Below are 21283 nucleotides of genomic sequence, written 5' to 3'. Positions count from 1 at the left end.
TATTATATACAAATACACAAACTTATGACTTTACAGCGTTTGAAGTGCGTAAGTGATAGATAGACCACGATGCATGTTCAAATTTGGTTTACATTGCTGCGCTAGGAGCAGAAGTCCATTGTCAACAGAGGGCCTCCCGTACCTGTAAAGGCACCGGATGGTTCCAGTTGGAGTTGGAAATGCTCTCCATAGAATACAGTGGTACCTCTACTTACGAAGGTCTCTTCATACGAACATTTCAAGTTACGAAACGCCTCAACAGGAAAATATTGCCTCTAGTTCCGAAAGAATTTTCAAGATACGTAAGGTAAAAATACAGTATGGGTTGCTTCTCGCAGCTCCGAATTTCCTGAACGCAACATACTTAGAGCTGCGCTGCCATTGGCTATTACCGAACATCATCCTGGCATCACATTGGCTAAGAGCGACCTCTACGTAGGTGTCTGTGTGTCAATAGATAGTTAGGTGTCGATGCAGCGTCCTCGTCATTCGCCTCTCGGGCCATGAGGTGTTCCGATAGTTTGACGTAAATGTGAATCCCCAGAAAAAGCTGGGATAGGCTCCAGCACGCCCCGTGGCCCTCATGAGAATAAGCATCTTAGAAAACGGATCAATGGATGTTAAATAACAATTTCATAACCCAGTGGAACTTATTCAAATCGGTTGCCGCGTTACACAGAAACAACAACGTTTTCATTTCAAATGTGGAGAGAACGGCAGTCATTTTCTTGAATGGCGCTTCAAGAACAGGTCATGCCACATTACTGGCTGAGATGCCAAGTAACTGTTTGCTGAATTTGGCGCCCGGTCTCTCCTGCGGGTTGCGATTCACAGCGTGATAGCAGCCGAAGCACGGAAGCGTTAAATCCCACACTCAAACATTAAAAAGTAAGGCTCCAAATCAGTGCGCCCGCATTGACATCGACCCGGATCAGCTGACTGTTGTCCGGTCAACAACAACTGAACTCGTTATTGGAAACATGCCAGGAGCCGAATGGTGGACCACTGTTCTCTTCCGAAAATGAAAAAGAAAACACTCAAGTTTCTTATGGATTAAAAAAACAAAAAAAAAAAAATCCTCTTCAATCAACCTGTTTTGATGATGATGTTTATTTTTCAGCTGGCTGAGTCCTTTCCTGCATCTCGGACACAAGCAAAGACTGGAAGCAGGTGACCTCTACACAATACTTCCTGAAGATGAATCGGAAGTACTTGGACAAGACCTGCAGAGGTAGTCTTCTTTCTTTGCACCTTTTCATTTTTACGGCACCCGTACAACAAATGGAGTCGTGTAAATCAGAATTCAACCAAAACGTCACAAGACGGTGGCGCCTTGAGACACGAGTCACCCGTTTTATGAGTTTTAGCATCTGATCTGAAAAGAGGAGTGAGTGAGTCTGACTTGAAGTTGTTTGCAGTGGTACCAGATCAGAAGACCAGATCCGGGATATGCCCCTTCAGGCGAGTGGGGGACGTGATTTGTTGCTGTCAACCGGAGTTATTGAGACAGTATGATAATTCACCGGAAAATGTCTTCTCGGCAATGTCCATGTGAATATTAAAATCACAAAGAAATATAATGGGAGGAGATCGTGCACAGCACAGTCCGTATCTGCATACAGTGGTAGCCCTACTTACGAAATTAATATGTTCTGGAAGAAATTTTCAGAACTAGAAAATTTTGTAAGTCAAGACGCGTTTTCCATGTAAATGCCCTAATCCGTTCCAAGACCCCCAAAATTCAGACATAATAGTTTCCTAAAGCATAAATATACATCAAAATGTGTAACAAATACATGTTACAATTGGATGATTGCACAATAAATCAGAGTTGTGCATAATGTAAAAAAATAAAGAATAAAAATGATGATCATTTAACTTTTAACTGCATCCTCATTGTTTTTTGCCCTCTTTTGTTTATGTTCACTCTCAGAAGTAATTTTTGCCTGGCATTTTGTAAAGAACTGATCCAAGGACGTTTGCTTTTGTCAGCTTTTAACAAGCCTTCGAAAATGGCCAAGGGGAACATCAGCAGAGTGAGCGATCGCCCGACCAGTGAACACTTTTTCTGGGGATTCACATTTACGTAAAACTATCGGAACGCTTCATGGCCCGAGAGGCAAATGACGAGGACACGGCATAGACACAAACATCGACACATAGGGTAGAGGTCCCTCTTTGCCAATGGGATGCCAGGATGATGCTCGATAATAGCCAATGGCAGAGCAGCTCTAAGTATGTTGCGTTCAGGAAACTCGGAGCTGCGCCATACTGTATTTTGACCTTTCGTATCTTGAAATTTCTTTGGTAACAAGAGGCAATATTTTCCTGTTGAGGCGTTTCGTAACTTGAACATTTCGTATGAAGAGACGTTCATAAGTAGAGGTACCATTTGTCAATAAGTGTTAACAAGGGTCAACCAAGACAGCATTTAGCTGCCAACACAACCACGTGGTGGGTCATCAGACTAACCGGCGATGTGTAAACTTTTTTGGGATGTAGGACGAGGGCTCCTCCACTTGTCCGCTTGAAGCAAAGTGAAGTCACTGCCTCCCGCGTACAAACACGACGAACACGCACGAGACAAGTGTCACATTGCTTTTTTTTTTTTTTTCCATACTTAGTCTACTCTGAAGTCGTGTATTGGCAGATGACACACACAAGACAGGCCAGGCGGGTTTTTGCCAGTTATTAATAAAATGAGCGCCCATAGGTGCTCGACCCAGTTAGGGACTATTAAAGGGGCGGACAAAAACCCACTTCCGTCCTTGCTTAGTTCCTCCTTTAAAAAAAAAACAAAAACAAAAAAACCTTCTTATCCTTCATCCCCGAAATGGGCGTCCCCAGGACGGAATGTCCATCTCAGGCCACGATGCAAGATACAGGGCGGCACGGTGATCAACTGGTGAGCACATCCGCCTCACAGGGCAGAGGTCGTGGGTTCGATTCTCAGCCCCGGCCTTCCTGTGTGCAGTTTACGTGTTCTCGCCGTGCCTGTGCGGGTTTTCTCCGGGTACTTCGGTTTCCTCCCACATTCCAAAAACATACATGGCAGGCTAATGGAACACTCTAAATTGGCCCTGGGTGTGAGCGCGACTGGTTCCTTGTCCCTGTGTGCCCTGCGATGGGCTGGCAACCGGTTCAAGATGTACCCCGCCCACTGCCCGAAGGCACCCGGGATAGGCTCCGGCACGCCCCGCAAACCTTGTGAGGATAAGCGGATTAGATAATGGATGGATGGATGGAATTTAAATGAATGAATAACTTTGCTGTCTTTATTACTTGCAATCAATGTCCAGTAAGCCGCTTCATTCTATTTTGCCCCTGAAACTGTTGACTTGTCTCCATAACAACAATACAAAGACAGCCTGTGGCAAAGTTAGTGAAAATAAGTCCATCTCTACAATTTAGGTACCTCAAGCATTTATTCTGTTTGTGTTCACTTGTATATTTGTTATTCAAGTGATCCAATTCCCAGAAAATCAGGTACCACTGCATACTGATACAGTCATCTCATCTTTACCCACAAATGTGCTTTTTTTAGCCAAACGCAAGGCTTTTACGTGTCACTCGTTCGGTAAATCAAAGTATCTGGTTGTTGTTGTCAGAAATTATGCTAAGCAAGACTTCCCCCACCTCTATTTGAGTTGCCTAGAAAGAGCCAACCTTCCCTTTTGTAACTTCCTAATTGATTCAAACTGTCCACAATGTTGCAACCCTGTCTGGGACTCGACTCCGCTTTTGATGTTTCACTGTAATTCGTGCCTGTGCAAAAACCACTTTTTTTTTCCACATCTTGCAGGTGCTGGGAACTTGAAGTTAAAAGGGCAACCAAACAACTACGGAAGCCCACACTGACCAAAGTCCTTATTAAGTGCTATGGGAAGTCTTTCGCCGTCGCGGGAATCTTTGCGTTTTCCTTGGTATGCACTGAAACTCCCTTTTTTTTTTTTATTGATGTTGAAATGACTAGAAATTGGATTCCACGCTTATGTGACAATAAAGAGACCCCCAGTAGGTAAAAAAAAAAAAAAAATGAGGGGAAAAATGAGAAACAGCCCTAACTCCACGTGAAGAGGGGCCTTGTTTTGCCAGCGGGCCAGTAAACAAGCAATTGTCCATCAGCCGTGCCGGGCGACAAGAAAGAACACCCTATTGTGAGCACTCCCAGGGACGTTCCACACTTAAAATGGACTCAAGGGGAAAACTCATCAACACACAAGTGCAATTTTTCTTCTTTTTTTTTTTTTTTTTTCCATTCAAACTTTATTTGCATAGCACTTTTCATACAGAAAAATACAACTCAAAATGCTGTGCAGTTAAAACATCACAAATACAACATAAAAAGAGGATTTGATTCCCGGCCAGTGTCCCAATATCCAGCTACTGCCGCTACCAAACGTGGATTTAAAAAAAAAAAAAATGGTTGCATAAAAACTGTGCTAAACAAATCATGCGGGTGACTTGCAGTGGCGACGGACAAGCCCAAGTCCAAACAGCTACAAAGTAAGGGAAAAAAAAAAAAAAAAGTCCCCCTCATCGGCGCTTTGAATTCCAAGCCGTCCGGGGTATCAGCAGGAGTCTGTTTCAGCAGGCCTGTCCGATAATCTCAAATTTAAATTGGCAGAGCAGGCACAGATTTGCCGCTTCCGGTCCAGTGAGCAGCGAGGTCCATGACATAATGGCATCCTGCTGATGTCACTTTCTGGACTGCTGTTGTCCAAGATGTCCGACCCAAATGCGTTTGTTTCCTTTTTGACTATTGAGCGAGTGTTTTTCCTCTCATAGGAGGCCGTAAAAGTCATCCAGCCACTTCTTCTCGGGAGAATAATCATGTTCTTTGAGAATGCTGACAGCGCTGACCAGAGCAGTCTTTGCATGGCGTACGGCTGCGCTGCCGCCATGTGCGTCTCCACCTTCGGCTTGACCATCTTCCAGCATCTCCACTACTATTTTGTCCAAAGAACGGGCATGAGGATGAGAGTGGCCTTGTGTCGTGTAATATACTGCAAGGTCAGTGAAGAGGATGCGGATATTTTTTATTTATTTATTTTTGTTATTTCTTCCATGATCGTACACCATTTGCTACAATATGATGAAATGCACTCACATTGTACCTGAGAAGTAACGATACTTAAAGAAAAAAAAAACTGAACTACTGATTCAATTTATGTAATCAAGTATAAGTAAAAAGTTTCGACTGAAATTTACTTAATATCCTCACAAGCGACACGGGGGTGCTGGAGCGGGGGACACCCTGAACCGGTTGCCAGCCAATCGCAGGGCACGCAGAGACGATCCGCGCTCACACTCACACCGAGGGACAATTTTGCGTTTTCAATCAGCCTACCATTCGTGTTTTGGGGATGTGGGAGGATACCGGCATACCCGGAGAAAACCCACGCAGGCCCGAGGAGAACATGCAAACTCCACACTGGCAGGCCGGATCCGGGATCGAACCCATGACCTCTGCGCTGTGAGGTCGACGCGCTAACTGCCGGGCTGCACATAATTTAGCACAAAGAAAAAAAACGTAACAAAATAGTTTCCCAATTTTTAAAACTTTGATTCACCCAATAATGAAATGTATATTGTATCTGTTGTGAACTGACCAGCAAAAAGTGCTAAATTAGCGAGTAACTCAAAAATTTGATCTCCGGATCGCGTTCCGCCATGTCTCAATTATGCCTGCTTTTTTTTTCCCCAAATAAATCCTCGAGATTTTGAAGAATGAATCCAGATCCCAAACGCGGTTAGCATAACCTCTTTACGTCTATTTCTGTCATGTCACGTCAGATCCCCGTTTCCAGACTTAAGTAAAGACTGAAAAACGAACACTCAAATATTTTTCCATACACCTGACCAAAAAAATCTACTTGTATCGTAGCAAAGTATTTGTTCTTACTTCCCAACGCTGATTTGATGTCTCTGTGACTCTCTTCAGGCTCTTCGTCTCAGCAGCCAAGCGATGGGACAAACGACCACGGGCCAAATCGTAAACCTCCTTTCAAATGACATCACCCGTTTCGATGAGGTCAGGTGTGCTGCAACATTTCAAGAACCGTTTTTTTTCCTTCGGGCTTTCTGGTCGTTTGAAGCGGGCCTTGTGTGTAAACTCTTGACTGGATCGCTGAAGGGAATTCACATGCGTGACTCCTTTCGGCAACGTGATGAACGAGTATAGTTTGTCCATCCGCGTCACAGTGCTGAGGCGATTGTGACGTGAGGACCAGACAAGAGGCAACATTTTTCTGTCGAGGCGTTTCGTAACTTGAACATTTCGTATGAAGAGACGTTTGGAAGTAGAGGTGCCTCTGTATAACAAAATAAAGGTGAGAGATTAAAGGACCGTGGGAATTGACAACATCAAGGACCCAACTCAAAACACAGTCACAACCGGTCACAACGATAGCATGTGAGGTAAGTCCCGGTAGAAGCCCCCAAGAGGAAAGCGTCAAGGATGAGGGACCTTGAGATCCAGGAACATTCCTCGGGGTCGTTCAGAAAGGGGGGCCAGAGGGGGGCTAGAGGAGACCAGGTTCAGGGGGGAGACATGAAAAGGGAGGGCAAGGCCGGCAGGCGGCCCGAACGCCAAGCACGCAGGTCTTTAAATAGCCATTCGGGAGGCCACACTTGAGCGGAGAGCGGCTGCAGTGTTTGCGCCACCAGAGCAGAGCAGGATCGTGTAGCGGCCGCTGGGGCTTGCGCCGCCAAAGCAGGGTCAGGTGGCCGCTGCAGGTCATGTGCCACTGGAACAGGAAGGGGTGGCAACCACAGGAAGTGTGCCACCGGAACAGGAACTGGTGACGCTTGTGGGATGTGTGCCCACAGAACAGGAAGACGTAAGGGAATACTTTTGTTTTGACGCCGGGCAGGTGGCCGAACTGGGTACCAATAATCGCATTGACAAACAACCATTCGCAATCTCCATCACGTCAAAGGACAATTTGGAGTTTTCCGTAGGAAGTGCGCCACCGGAACAGGAACTGGTGACGCTCGTGGGATGTGTGCCCACAGAACAGGAAGACGTGAGGGAATCCTTTTGTTTTGACGGCGGGCAGGTGGCCGAACTGGGTACCAATAATCGCAGGTCACACATTGACAAACAACCATTCGCAATCTCCATCACATCAAAGGACAATTTGGAGTTTTCCAAAAACCTGCCGTGCCTGCCTTGGGGGAAACCGGAGTACCCGGAGAAAACCCACCTAAGCACGGAGAGAACATGCAAACACCACACAGGCAGGCCGGAGCCCGGAATCGAACCCGTAACCTCTGCACTGTGAGGCGGATGAAAACCTGCCGTGCCTGCCTTGGGGGAAACCGGAGTACCCGGAGAAAACCCACCTAAGCACGGAGAGAGCATGCAAACACCACACAGGAAGGCCGCAGCCCGGAATCGAACCCATGACCTCTGCACTGTGAGGCGGACATGATAACCAGTCGAACACCATGCCACCCTGCTTAAAAAAAATATATATTTTAAAATATTGTTCATGTTGAATTTATTTGGTCGTGTGTAGTTTTTGCCTATCATGTGTGTGTTGTGCTATCCCGTTGCACCGCAGCGCCATGTTCGAAATGCTCCTGGGAAGTGTGAAGCTGGTGTTCCAGCCAACAAGCAAATGCAGTTTCATTGCATGCTTGTTGGTTTTTGTGCAGATTACCCTCAATCTGCACTACCTGTGGGTGGGACCCTTGCAGGCGGTTGTGGTCATCGCTTTTCTCTGGTACGAGATTGGTCCCTCGTGTCTGGCAGGCGTGGCTGTTCTCCTCCTCATGTTGCCCATGCAGACATGGTTTGGAAAACTTTTTGGAATCTTCAGGTGAGGGGGGGTCATTTTTTTGGTGATTGAATGTGAATTTGATGAATGAATATTAAAAAAAATATATATATGATATTATAATGTGTGTGTGTGTGTGTGTGTGTGTGTGTGTGTGTGTGTGTGTGTGTCAGAACATAACCTATTTTAATCGAATTCGTATAATGTAACATTTTGGTCAAAATTTGTACTTTATTCCAATTGTGCTGCTGATCCCCGTGCATGTGTGTGTGTCTGGGGCAGTATAATACAGAAAGAAATGACAAACACACACACAAGGAAGAGTTTTACAACTGACACTGGAAGCTGCCATAATGTTTGTAATTTTCACCAATATATGCCTCAGAGTATTCTTAAATGATCTCTCTACGTGTGTTGCTGCACCATTTGTGTTCAAATGTTTGTTGTTTACTCACCTCTTGAAATTACTGCAAAATGTCTCCTCCCAAAAATGCTTTTTAAAATGTATGTATGGATTTATTTATTCGCGCAGGACCAAATCAGCGGTCCGAGCCGACAGTCGGATCCGCATCATGAACGAAGTGGTGTCTGGCATCCGAATCATCAAGATGTACGCTTGGGAAATCCCCTTCTCAGCTCTCGTCACAGAGTCCAGAAGGTAACTGAAACGGACCTCTTCAGAATATTTGGAAGCGGTTGGCGCGTCGATACCGCTGTAGCGGAAAAGTAATTGATTACCACTGACGCGAACTCAAAACAAATGACAAAAATTTGATGCGTTTGGGGTTGGACTGCAAAATATACTCCAAAGGATTTTTTTTTTTTAATGAAAAAAAGAAATCCATTCAGGGTTGAACCAGTACTTAGCGTCATCCTTATCTCGAGGACGCTGGTTCGATCCCAAGCCGAGTTCACAAGCGAGACCTTGAACGCAAGGCCTCTTATCAGCCGCCGTGCACGTCTTACCTTGTCCGTGTTTCACCGTAGCAGGTTTAAAAAGCTGAGTGGGTGTTGTGCCACGTGTCACAAGGTCTGTTAGTGTCATCTCAGTCTTTTGTATCATGTTGGTGGGAGCAGTGAACCTGAGTTCTTTTACCGACTGATTGTTTGTTGCCACTTAGAGCGGGAGAAACACAAGCGACACCCATCCGTTTTCCGATCCGCTTTATCCTCGCAAGGATCGTGGGGGGGGGCGCATCCCGGAATTGAATCGCACCCCGTCGATTCGGGAGATGTACCCGATCGCCTTTTATTTGGGTTTGATGTTGCTGATGATTTCTTGTTTCTGCAAAATGAATTCACTTGCGTACTTGGAGTGTTGGAGAGCTTCCACGGCGTTTTTTTTTTTTGTTTTTTTTTTTTGCCAGATTCATGAACGTGACCAAAAATAAATAAATTATTTGTCCGATTCTCGGAATCTCAACCGCTTTGATGCATGAACGGATTCCATCAGATTATGCATGTGAATTTTTCCCGCGTTAGCCGGTCGTAATCTTCTCGGCTGTGTGCTTTGTACTCCTATTGTTCTGGCGGTGGGTGCCTTCGTAAGCCAATGTTCAGACTTGAGCGGGGATTTGGAAAAAGTTTCACCTGATCTTGATTTTAAATTCCTGCCCCTGATCAATGACGGATGCGAGCTCCGACATGGCCGAGTTATTTCTTCCCCGCCCGTCGTGGGATTGCGCCTTGGACTTCAACTCTTGGCACAAAATGAAATAAACCTTACCGCGGACTGGCACCACTTGCTTCATCTGACTGCTATCGGTTCATCTGCCGGTGCCAAGACCACCATGAGGCGGCTTTCAATGACTGCGTTTGTTCTTGTCTCTTCAGAAAGGAAATCGACCAGATCATGAAGAGCTCCTACCTGCGAGGACTCAACATGGCGACGTTCTTCGCCAGCAGTAAGATTGTGGTGTTTGTCACCTTCGCGTTGTACGCCGTGCTGGGCAACGACGTCAGCGCCAGCCGAGTGTTCGTCACCGTGTCCCTGTACGGAACCATCAAGATCACCGTCACGCTGTTCTTCCCGCTGGCCGTCGAAAAACTCTCCGAGACCATCGTCAGTGTCCGTAGGATCAAGGTAACGCATTTCTGACCTTTCCTCGCCAACATTCTTGACTCTGATGACTTGCGCTGAATGGAATCTGCTCGGGATCGAGTCGCCGATCGCCAAGTCGTGTGCACGCTTCCCGATGAATATCAGCCATGTTGGAACTCTACTCGGACTTCATGTTTTTATCAATGGCCCGAAATGCCGCTCCATACTTTTGCTCCTTCCGCCGAGTTAGCAAACGCCAGAATCTGCTCGGGATCGAGTCGCCGATCGCCAAGTCATGTGCACGCTTGCCAATGAATATCAGCCATGTTGGAACTCTACTCAGACTTCATGTTTTTATCAATGGCCCGAAATGCTGCTCGATACTTTGCTCCGAGTTAGCAAACGCTCCCGGGGCGGATCAACCAGTGAGACTCACCGGAAAGCCTGTCTCCTCACAATCGATGATCGGTGGGAGTACTTTTTTTTTTTTGAACTCATTCACTGCCATTGATAGGTCGAGACAGTATATGATACTACTAGCATAAAACTGAGAGGACAGGAAGTGATTGAATTAATATTCATGAGCGCTCCCGACACTCCCTTCGTGATCGCTCGATAGCTCCCGTTGGACGCAAAGGGCACGCCTGACTTGCGCTGAATGGAATCTGCTCGGGATCGAGTCGCCGATCGCCAAGTCGTGTGCACGCTTCCCGATGAATATCAGCCATGTTGGAACTCTACTCGGACTTCATGTTTTTATCAATGGCCCGAAATGCCGCTCCATACTTTTGCTCCTTCCGCCGAGTTAGCAAACGCCACCGGGGCGGATCAACCAGTGAGACTCACCGGAAAGCCTGTCTCCTCACAATAGATGATCGGTGGGAGTCTCCTTTTTTTTTTTTTAACTCATTCACTGCCATTGATAGGTCGGGACAGTATATGATACTACTAGCATAAAACTGGGAGGACAGGAAGTGATTGAATTCATATTCATGAGCGCTACCGACACTCCCTTCGTGATCGCTCGATAGCTCCCGTTGGACGCAAAGGGCACGCCTGATGTCGACGATGCCTGATAATGAAAAAGAAAAAAAAAAAGCAGAGAAAATTTGGGCAGTGATGGTGGATTAAATTTAATTTTGAATCCAGTGCAATGCTTTTTGTGAACTCCAAGTCCATTGTATTTAATTTTTAAGAGCAATTTTGTTGCAGTTACTCTTTTAGTGCTGTTTGTGTTCAAGTATTTTTTTTTAATGTGGTGTAAAAGGTATAAGAAGTGCCGCTGGTGTATTTTACATATGCTGACAAACTTATTTTAGCGCGCGCAAAGGGGAATTTCTGCTCATTCTTCTTCATGCAACCCCTGCTAGAACTTTCTCCTGCTGGATGAAATGAATAGAAGAAAGCTGACGCTGGAGGAAAAGAACCCAAACACCATCGAGATGACGAGTTTGACGTGCTACTGGGATAAGGTGACCATTCGACTCCGTGGACAGTGCGCCCCCTTGAGGCTGAACCCCCAACCATTTGAAATTCATGAATAATACTCTGGACAAATACACGAGTGCGCTCAAATCTACAAGTTGAACTGCCATCATGCGTGAAGGCATTTTATCAGGAGACTTCAAATCCTTGAGCTTTCAAGGATAAACTCCACAATGCCTTTTCCCAGCATTTTTAGTGATGCCAAACACAAAAGGGGGTACCAGTGAGAGAAAAGGGGACCTTCCTCAAAACATCCAGTCTTTCAAGGATAAACTCCACAATGCCTTTTCCCAGCCTTTTTAATGATGCCAAACACAAAAAGGGGGTACCAGTGAGAGAAAAGAGGACCTTCCTCAAAACATCCAGGCATGGCTGAATCAAATAAAATGTCAAAAAATTGTCAACCGCAATTTTTGCTTCAATGGATATTGCGCCGCTCCTTCTAATGTGCGTGGCTTGACCACTAGGGGGCAGTAAGACTCCTCGGCTACTCAGTAAGCTAGAGTGATATTTCGAGGCGCAGCGATTAATCGACAACTAATCGTTTACCGAGTTAATCAATCATTTTTCAAATATATACACGTATCAACACTTATGTCCTGTTCGCAACTTTCATTTTGCTTTAAATTTTTTTAGCCACCGGCAAGCATGTCCCGCATTTGACCACTTCTCTTGGCATGAATTGGTTCCGTTCATTCAATATCTTTTTGATTTCCTGCACAGAACCTTGAAAACATGCAAGACAAATGTTCTAGAGGGTTGAGGTTCGGGCTTTGGAAAGGCCACTACAGAAAGACAACTTGCCCAATTTGTATGTTAACTGTTTTGTTAAGCGCTTTGTTACAGCTGCCGCTGTTGTGAAAGCGCTATATAAATCAGCATGTATTGTATTGTATTGTATTGTATTGTATTGTATTGTATTGTATGTCCCAATCTGCAATTCTCCGTTTTAGATGTTGACTGAATTCCTTGGGCCTTCCTGTTGGCAGTGTTGTTACTCATTCTTGAGTTTATCAAGGGGGAAAAAAAAGGCATTCTCATAACATAGGCACCGATAGCCCCCCCACTTCAGACTTAATCATTCTGTACAAGAGTCAGAAGTGAAAACTGCAGATTCACATCACATGATAACTCCAAGACCCGCATCGAATCACAAATCAGACAAGCGCTTTAGTCATTTGCATGCATACTTTTGAGCCTGTGTGGTAGAAAAAAAAACAATTGAATTCAAACTTGTGCTCACAATTGTTGTTTAAAAAAAAAAAAAGAACATTGAAGATGTACAATACGTTGTACTCGTCCCACCCATGATGAATGCAGGCACATTTTTAAATCGCGGCTGTATCTTCTTCTTTTCAGCTTCTGGATTCACCGTCTCTGCAGAACATCTCTCTCACAGTGGAGTCACATCAACTGGTGGCTGTAATCGGACCCGTGGGGGCCGGCAAGGTGAGATGATGGCAGATCTCCTTCAGTCAACCTCAAAGTGTGCTACTCTGGCTCCCTCTAGTGGGGCTGTTGTATATTGCGAAGCTCTTCGCGGTGGATGCATGAAAACAAATTCCATCTCACAACAAAACCTGGAGCATTTAAGTACAAACCAATGGATCCCCCCCCCCCCGCCTCCTCGAAAACATTCAGATGTATTTAATTGATATTACAGTGGCTTAGCTCCATGTACAGCACTTTGTACACAGCGGTGGTTGTTTTGAAGTGCTTTATAAAAGCCAGTAGAGTTGAGAATTAAATAGACTTTTTAGAAAGAAAATCTTTTTACTGAATACTTTGGCCTGTTGTAATTTAACTCATTTAAGTACTGGTGGTCCAGCGGTTAGTACGTCGACCTCACAGTACAGAGGTACCGCGTTCGATTACAGCTCCGGCCTCCCTGTGTGGAGTTTGCATGTTCTCCCCAGGCATGCGTGGATTTTCTCCGGGTACTCCCACATTCCAAAAACATGCATGGAAGGCGGATTGAACACCCAAAATTGTCCCTTGGTGTGAGCGTGAGCATGGATGGTTGTTTGTCTCTGTGTGCCCTGCGATTGGCTGGCAACCGGTTCAGGGTGTCCCCCGCCGACTCCCCGAAGATGGCTGGGATAGGCTCCAGCAACCCCCGCGACCCTTGTGAGGATAAAGCAAATCGGAAAATGGATGGATTGATGGAAGTACCATTATGGTGGCGCTTAAATTGCCATGTATTTTTTTGACGTGGCATTTGTTGTAAAAAGTAGAAATATATCTAGCGGTTTCGTCTTCATTCATCACCTGGAACGACCCCCCTTTCCGCCAGTCGTCCCTGCTGAGCGCCATCCTGGGCGAGCTGTCTCACGACGCCGGAACGATGGCGGTCAGAGGTCAACTCAACTACGTATCGCAGCAACCCTGGGTGTTCCCTGGGACCATCCGCAGTAACATCCTGTTTGGGAGAGGGCTGGATCCCCAAAAGTATCAGCGTGTACTGAAGGCCTGTGCCCTAAAAAAGGTGAGTTGGTATTGGAAATGGACTGCGGTGATTTAAAAAAAATAATAATATTTTAACTGCGACTGCTGTCAGGTCAGACACAGTTTTACCACATGTGACAAAAAGTGATAAGTTTTGGAAATTGCAAATTCTCCCTTTCATTGTAAAAGCAGCATAACGAGTGTCCTGACCTCCCCCATTTTTTTTTTTTTTTTTTTTTTTTTTTGTACTGCTAAAGTTAATTCAGTTCGGTTTGGTTCCATTTTAAAAGGCTTGAATGGAATTAAATGAACCGGGCCTCATCTGTAATTAAAGCCGTCTTAATACAAGCTACATTGGCGTAAAAAAAAAAAAAAAAATGGATGTAATTTGCTGTCACGCCTTAATTCTTTAACTGTCAATCGAATATTTGTGTCAATAAGGACTAGCTTGGGGGCAGGGTTTTTCCCTTTTGAATAAGTTTTTTGTTTCCGTTTGTTTGAAACATCATCATCGTCTTACGCTGCAGCTTGTGTTGTGTTGATTGTCTTGGAGTGCAGGACCTGGAGCTCCTCCCCGATGGAGACCTGACCCTCATCGGGGACAAGGGAGGCACCCTCAGCGGCGGGCAGAAAGCTCGCATCAACCTCGCCAGGTAGGAAAATGATGCCTGCGTGCGTTTGCTTTCTGAAACATGCTGGGCGAGAATGATCGTGTGTGTGTGTGTGTGTGTGTGTGTGTGTGTGTGTGTGTGTGTGTGTGTGTGTGTGAATGCATTCTCAGAGCGGTCTACGAGGAAGCAGATATCTACCTCTTAGATGATCCTCTGAGTGCTGTGGATGTCGAAGTGGGGAAGTATCTCTTTGAAGCGTGAGTTGTCAGTCGCTGCGTCGGTGTACATTTTGTGTCACGCCAGAATCTGAGGACAATTTAGGGAAATCGGCGATCTTGCGAAGGTGCAAAAGGGTCACTGCAATCGAGCGGCTGGCTACTGTGTAGGCCATTCTTGTCTCTTCTTAACCCTTTCATGCACCCTATAACCTGCTAACCTGCTCAGATGTCCACTTTCGTAACCGCTGTCCTTGAAAATCTTAATTTGAATGTGTCTTTCAAAGACCTTTGTCACTCCTGTTCAAATGTTTTTATTCATGATGATGTCCTAATTTTAAGCAAATTAAAAAAAAAAAACTCAGTTCCATTAAAACTCTCTTTTCCAAGTCTGAACTGGCCAAGAGGCGACCAGAGACATAGTTACCCCAAAATTCATGACTAAGGTCTTGTCCAGGGAAACCGAGACAAACTAAGTTTGGGGACAACGATGAGATTTATTTCAGCTACAATTGATGGAGAAACCTTGCAGAGGACCAAACATGCGCAGCAACACTTGGACATAGCAGGATGTGTGATCCAAGTTAACACTGTTAAATGTCAAATTTCCTCAACACTAAAACCAAACAACAGTCGGACACAATCTGCACATAAATTAAAAAAAAAAAACTCAGTTCCATTAAAACTCACTTTTCCAAGTCTGAACTGGCCAAGAGGCGACCAAAGACATACTTACCACAAAATTCATGACTAAGGTCTTGTCCAGGGAAACCGAGACAAACTAAGTTTGGGGACAACGATGAGATTTATTTCAGCTACAATTGATGGAGAAACCTTGCAGAGGACCAAACTTGCACAGCAACACTTGGAGATAGCCGGATGTGTGATCCAAGTTAGCACTGTTAAATGTCAAATTTCCTCAACACTAAAACCAAACAACAGTCGGACACAATCTGCACATTCTACACAATGTCGATACAAAAGCACAACCATTTATTAGGACAAAATAATTCATGAACAAATTGGTGCCAAATTTAGAAGCAGTCACCTTGTCCAGTAGCATTTGTTCAATGTTCCTTCACAATTGGACTTGAAATCGCTCCAAGTAATGCCCTTTTGTAAGTTATTCCATGAAGAGGGAGGAGCATGTTTCAATGTTGTCTGACCCAGCTCTGTCCTCACCCCAAAGTGTGAGTGACTGTTTTTTGATCAATTAATGTCAAATTTCCTCGACACTAAAACCAAACAACAGTCGTACACAATCTGCACAATCTACACAATGTCGATACAAAAGCACAACCATTTATTAGGACAAAATAATTCATCAACAAATCTGTGCCAAACTTAGAAACAGCCAGATTGTCCAATAGCATTTGTTCAATGTTCCTTTACAGTCGGACTTGAATTCTCCCAGGGTAATACTCAGTTGAGATCCTTTTATAAGTTATTCCGTGAAGAGGGAGGAGCATGTTTGAATGTTGTCTGAGCCAGCTCTGTTCTCGCCCCAAAGTGTGAGTTTTTTTTTTTTTTTTGGTCAATCAGGTGCATCTGCGGCCTGCTGAAGAACAAGTGTCGTATCCTGGTTACTCACCAACTTCAGAATCTGTGCTCGGTCGATCGGATTGTGGTGGTCAAGGAGGTTGGTGTCGCAAATTTGACCCTCACGAGTCGGGATGCAAAATGCATGCTCCATTTCCATAGAAAGTTGAGCTGGGGATGTTGGAGCGGAATCGTCGTCAAGCAAAAGTAAAGACATTACGGGTTCTAATTTCGTCGAGGGCGGCATAACTGTGGTGGAGTGTCGATCGGATTGTGGTGGTCAAGGAGGTTGGTGTCGCAAATTTGACCCTCACGAGTCGGGATGCAAAATGCATGCTCCATTTCCATAGAAAGTTGAGCTGGGGATGTTGGAGCGGAATCGTCGTCAAGCAAAAATAAAGACCATACGGGCTCTAATTTGGTCGAGGTCGGCATAACTGCGGTGGAGCGCAATCGCCTGCGTATTCTGATTTTTGTGCAAGCGCAAAGCTTGGGGGCGGAGGGAGGGGGTTGGTGTGTAGGGGTTGGTTTAGTGTGGTGTACTACCTGCTCATACTTTCTGTTGCCCCAGCATGGCCAGAGCGGTAAAAATGCTCAAGTCACGCATGGACTGCTGTAATTAAACGAAATCTTGATTTAATTTAAATATATTGCACTTAGTAGTTAAATCAAAATAATACTTTTTTTTTTTCACGCAGACATCCGCTGAAAAGAGTTGGGAAAAGACAAAAAAATATAGATGTTTTTAAACCCCCCAAAACGCTGATAAACATTCAATGTGCGTTTTCCACGATAAATGGGGGAGAGGGATGGACAAAACAAAAAATCATAACATAGTCATTAAAAAAAACTTTTTTTTTTTAAAAGGTGCCGAATGCAAAGTTTGCAGGGGTCCGCTGTTTATCACTGTGCAGGGAGGTTTTTTTTTTTGCTCCTGACCGTTTTTGCTTATTTGTGACTTCCTTCAAGGGTCGTATCGTGGCCCAGGGAACCTACAGGGAGTTGCAGAGCTCTGGCCTTGATGTGGGCTTCCTGCTCCAAAGCCAGGAGGAGCAGGACCATCCCTATCTGGCAGCCAACTGCGACAAGGAGTCCATCTGTAGCAAGAGGACCAATCACTCCAACAGCTCAGTCTACTCGCACGGCGCCCTCCTGCCCCCAGAATGCAACGGCCCTGACCTGCTTCCCGTAAGCAGCAGAATTTTCACATTTTACGTATGCAGTCAACCTCTGCATCGTCGCCTATTTGCAGATTTTTTATTTTACAACTGCGACAAGGAGTCCATCTGTAGCAAGAGGACCAATCACTCCAACAGCTCAGTCTACTCGCACGGCGCCCTCCTGCCCCCAGAATGCAACGGCCCTGACTTGCTTCCCGTAAGCAGCAGAATTTTCACATTTTACGTATGAAGTCAACCTCTGCATAGTCGCCTATTTGCAGATTTTTTTTTTTTTTTAATCCACGTTTGAGATGTCTTGTTTACTTTGCTGATCTGGAATTCAACTTGTTTTACAGGTGGAGAGTGCGCACGCTGCTGAGGAGGAGTCTCGTGCCGAAGGAAATGTCAGCAGGGACATTTATGTCAAGTATTTTACCGCCCACTGTCACCCTCTGACCTTATTGGCCATTCTGCTGCTCAGTGTCACCGCTGAGGTCAGTTACAACTTCCTTGTTTTCTGAAGATGTTCATTCCATTTTTGGAGGGAGGGAGGGAGGGGGAGGGAGAGAGAGAGAGAGAGAGAGAGAGATAGATCACAGCATTTTTCTCTTATTGCTTAACATAACTTTTCTGTTTAGTTCAAGTGTTAGTGTCAAACTCTAGGCCCGGGGGCCAGATCTGGCCCGCCACATCATTTTATGCGGCCCGCAAAAGCAGATCAAACATGTCAACTTCCATGATGCTTTCTAAAATGTCGACCAAAAATTTTAATTCTCATCTGAAATAAATAAAAGAGATATTGTAAGCATGTTCTTGTTACCAAACCCCTTATGAGAGTACCTTCAACTTTAGTTGAATAAACTATTATTCTTTACTACTTTACATGGTTTCACGGGCATTACGACCGTCCGAGGGAAAATGTAACTTACAATGTGGCCCGCGACAAAAATGAGTTTGACACCCGTGGTTCAGACGAACGCAAATGCATCTTAGCTCTACTATCACCTAAAATTATCATGATGAACAACTTATTGAAAATTGGATTTCAAACATGTCTATTTCGGCTTGGGAGACATTTGCCCTTTTTGTGTTTTTTTAATGTTATGAATGTATTTTTTTTATCATTATTGATCAAATTATTTGAAAATGACCCCTATATATATATATATATTTTTTTTTTTTGGAAATACATTTGGGGAAAAAAATGTTTTGAAATAAATAAAACTATGTGGGCAGTTGTAGCGCCAGGTGAACGCCCAGATTTCACAACGGATTGTGACATCCACAGTTGCCTAGCTAATGCTCCGGACTCCTTGCGGGTCTTTGTGATTCTTCCCAGGTTGCGTATATTCTGCAGGACTGGTGGCTGGTGGTCTGGTGAGTCAGCGGCCTGTCGTCTCCACGCAATCACACAACTTCATCTTATAGGATCCCTTGTGTTGATCTTGTTCCGGACAGGGCCAAAGATGAGCTCAATAACAACACCACCACGGCGGTGACGGTTGAGAAAAACGCCAACGAGACCGGCTCACTCCAAGACAACGGTCTCCCATTTTATTTGGGCGTTTATTCTGGTCCGTCCCCAAATTCATATTTTCTCATTTTCTTCAGAAACGTTTCGGATATCAAGTCATATCATGATCATGCCATGAATAATTTCGTTTTTCTTCAGGTTTGACAGCAGCCGTCGTGATCTTGGGCTACGCCAGGAGCTTAGTGATCTTTCACGGGCTGGTGCGATCCACCCAGACGTTGCACAACCGCATGTTCAACGCCGTCCTGCGCACCCCAGTGCTCTTCTTTGACGTCAACCCCATAGGTGAAACCTCGACGCCTTTTCTGAATTGTCGGGAACGTCATCTGTCGAGGTGCATCGAATCACACGTAGCCTGTTGACAGCTCATGTCATTTCCAGACGGCGGGGGGGTGGTGTCACTCGGGATGATTATGGCATTATTTCAGCTCTGGGCTGATCCAAAAGTTTGCTTGTTCTCCCCGCATGCTAGGAAGAATTCTCAACCGCTTTTCCAAAGATATCAACCAGATGGACTCCCTGTTACCACTCATCTTTGTGGACTTCTATCAAGTGAGGAGTCATCGGGGGTAGACCAGTGTTTCCCAACCTGTCTTGAGCCAAGGCATAAATTTGACATTTTAGGACGCTCACAGGACACCACCGAACTCAAAAAAAAAAAAAAAAAAGTACAGTGGTACCTCAGCTTATGAGTGTCCCAGTTAACGAGTTTTCGATATAATGGGCATTCCTTGCCCAATTTTTTTGCTCGGAGGCCAAAATGTGAATCATAAGTGACATTCAGATTTGCCGCCACTTTTGTGAAATGAAGAAAAGGAAAGGCGTACTTCGCAATGCAATTTCAGACATTTCAATGCACAAATACTAAATGGAAACGTACAAGGAGCATGGCGCAGACATTTGTGGCTTGTGTTTCAAATTCACATGGGCCCACTCATTGGGCCACGCCCCCTTCTGCAGGCACACAACACACTATTTTGTGTGTGTGCGTGTGTCTGTGTTGTGGCGTAACCGCACTTTTCAAATCCAATTTATTTGTCAATGTTTCATTTTGTTATGCTTTTGTATTTCGATTTGACAGTAGAATGGACTCCTGCAGACTCACAATTCAGCACCTGCAGATTGACAGGTTTTGGTGAATATTTTTAATTTGGTTCTTCGTCGAAAAACACTTATTTTTTGAAAATATTGGGGGGGGGTGTAAAAAAAGGGTTGTTTTTTTCTGATGGATTTGTAATGGGCATCAATATAATTTTTTTTTTTTTTTTTTTTTAACGCTAGCTGGCCCAGTCCACTGTAAAGTGCCATTTTTCTTTATTTCAAATACCGAACAAGAAATGGTGGTTCAATTCCTACGTCAAGGTACAACTGTATGATGAAACAACGAAAACCCGTTTATATTACTATACGATGTAAAATAACGTGTGTATCAGTTGCTCACAAATGTGAAATGTGTGCAAAGTGGGCCTGTCAAGTTGGCTGCAAAGCTATTATTCGCTTTTATGAAGGGCAACGCGGATACGCAAGTGGATCGTGCTTGCTGCCATCTCGTGGACGGGCATTCAATTTGTTCTGCCTGTCACATCCGTCCGACATCAATAGATCGGTATCAAAGTCAAATGTTATCATTTTCAGACCCAGAAAGTGAAATCTGATCATTTCCTGCGGCACACCTGACAATCCGAGCGGCACAGTGGTTGGGAATCACTGGCTTAGGCTGAGCTCAAGAATACTTTGGTAGCGGGTTGCTGAAGAAACTGGGCTGTCGCAGCTTTTTTTGCAGAACGTGGGCGTTTTGGCCGTGGCCGCCTCCATCATCCCTCTCCTCCTGGTCACCGTCGCCCCGCTGCTGTTCCTCTTCCTGTACCTGCGCCGTTACTACCTCTGCACGTCACGCGACATCAAACGTCTGGAGTCCACGGGTACGTCAAGGCCTTCCAGCACTTTGGTAAACCGTGCCGCTTCACGCCACGACCCGTGACGCTCGCCACCTTCCCTCGCAGCACGCAGTCCCGTCTTCTCCCATCTTTCGTCGTCCCTCCAGGGTCTGTGCACCATCCGAGCCTTCGGAGGAGAGGAGAGACTAACCAAAGCCTTTGACTCGCACCAGGACCGACACTCAGGTTCCTCTCTCGCCCTCTCGTGTGCGCTGTTTTCAAGCACGCGCAGACTGTATTTTGGATCAAGTGTTGTCGCCGTTGATCTCAGAGGCCTGGTTTCTCTTCCTGATGACCTCCCGCTGGTTTGCCCTCCGTCTGGACAGCATTTGCTCCGTCTTCATCACCGTAGCGACATTTGGGTGCATTTTACTCCGAGATGGTGAGGAGGTTAAAATATTCTCTTCACTCGTCGGTGTCTCGTACTGTTGGTGCCTTGAGATACGAGTGGTCCGACGTACGGGTTTTTCGAGATACGAGCTGTCGGTCTGGGCCTTTTTTTTTTTTTTTTTTTTTTTTTTAATGTTTTTGT

General features: G+C 45.2%; 1 protein-coding gene across 2 annotated transcripts in view; it reads left to right on the top strand.

The window, feature by feature from the left end:
• Positions 1-832: 832 nt before the first annotated feature.
• Positions 833-21283, top strand: part of LOC109510393 (multidrug resistance-associated protein 4-like) — a 24181-nt gene continuing 3730 nt past the window's right edge. The window contains exons 1-23 of one of the 2 annotated variants that reach the window (XM_019860677.1): positions 833-997; positions 1121-1231; positions 3803-3923; positions 4789-5013; positions 5945-6034; positions 7663-7826; positions 8317-8442; positions 9618-9867; positions 11196-11297; positions 12670-12759; positions 13604-13795; positions 14314-14408; positions 14537-14623; positions 16124-16220; positions 17090-17308; positions 17637-17774; positions 18620-18657; positions 18739-18854; positions 18953-19099; positions 19287-19366; positions 20586-20736; positions 20818-20937; positions 21023-21133. In XM_019860677.1, coding sequence (XP_019716236.1) covers positions 981-997; positions 1121-1231; positions 3803-3923; positions 4789-5013; positions 5945-6034; positions 7663-7826; positions 8317-8442; positions 9618-9867; positions 11196-11297; positions 12670-12759; positions 13604-13795; positions 14314-14408; positions 14537-14623; positions 16124-16220; positions 17090-17308; positions 17637-17774; positions 18620-18657; positions 18739-18854; positions 18953-19099; positions 19287-19366; positions 20586-20736; positions 20818-20937; positions 21023-21133 — 2887 coding nt within the window. In that variant the 5' untranslated portion in view covers positions 833-980. Of the gene's footprint in view, positions 998-1120; positions 1232-3802; positions 3924-4788; positions 5014-5944; positions 6040-7662; positions 7827-8316; positions 8443-9617; positions 9868-11195; positions 11298-12669; positions 12760-13603; positions 13796-14313; positions 14409-14536; positions 14624-16123; positions 16221-17089; positions 17309-17636; positions 17775-18619; positions 18658-18738; positions 18855-18952; positions 19100-19286; positions 19367-20585; positions 20737-20817; positions 20938-21022; positions 21134-21283 lie in introns of those variants that run through there. The other variant, XM_019860678.1, reaches the window with a different exon arrangement.

The sequence above is a fragment of the Hippocampus comes genome, unplaced genomic scaffold (genome assembly GCF_001891065.2).
Source record: "Hippocampus comes isolate QL1 unplaced genomic scaffold, H_comes_QL1_v1.1 scaffold56, whole genome shotgun sequence".
NCBI classification, from domain to species: domain Eukaryota; kingdom Metazoa; phylum Chordata; class Actinopteri; order Syngnathiformes; family Syngnathidae; genus Hippocampus; species Hippocampus comes.
The sequence above is the reverse complement of the archived record's forward strand: the minus strand, read 5'-3'. Positions and strand labels throughout refer to the sequence as shown.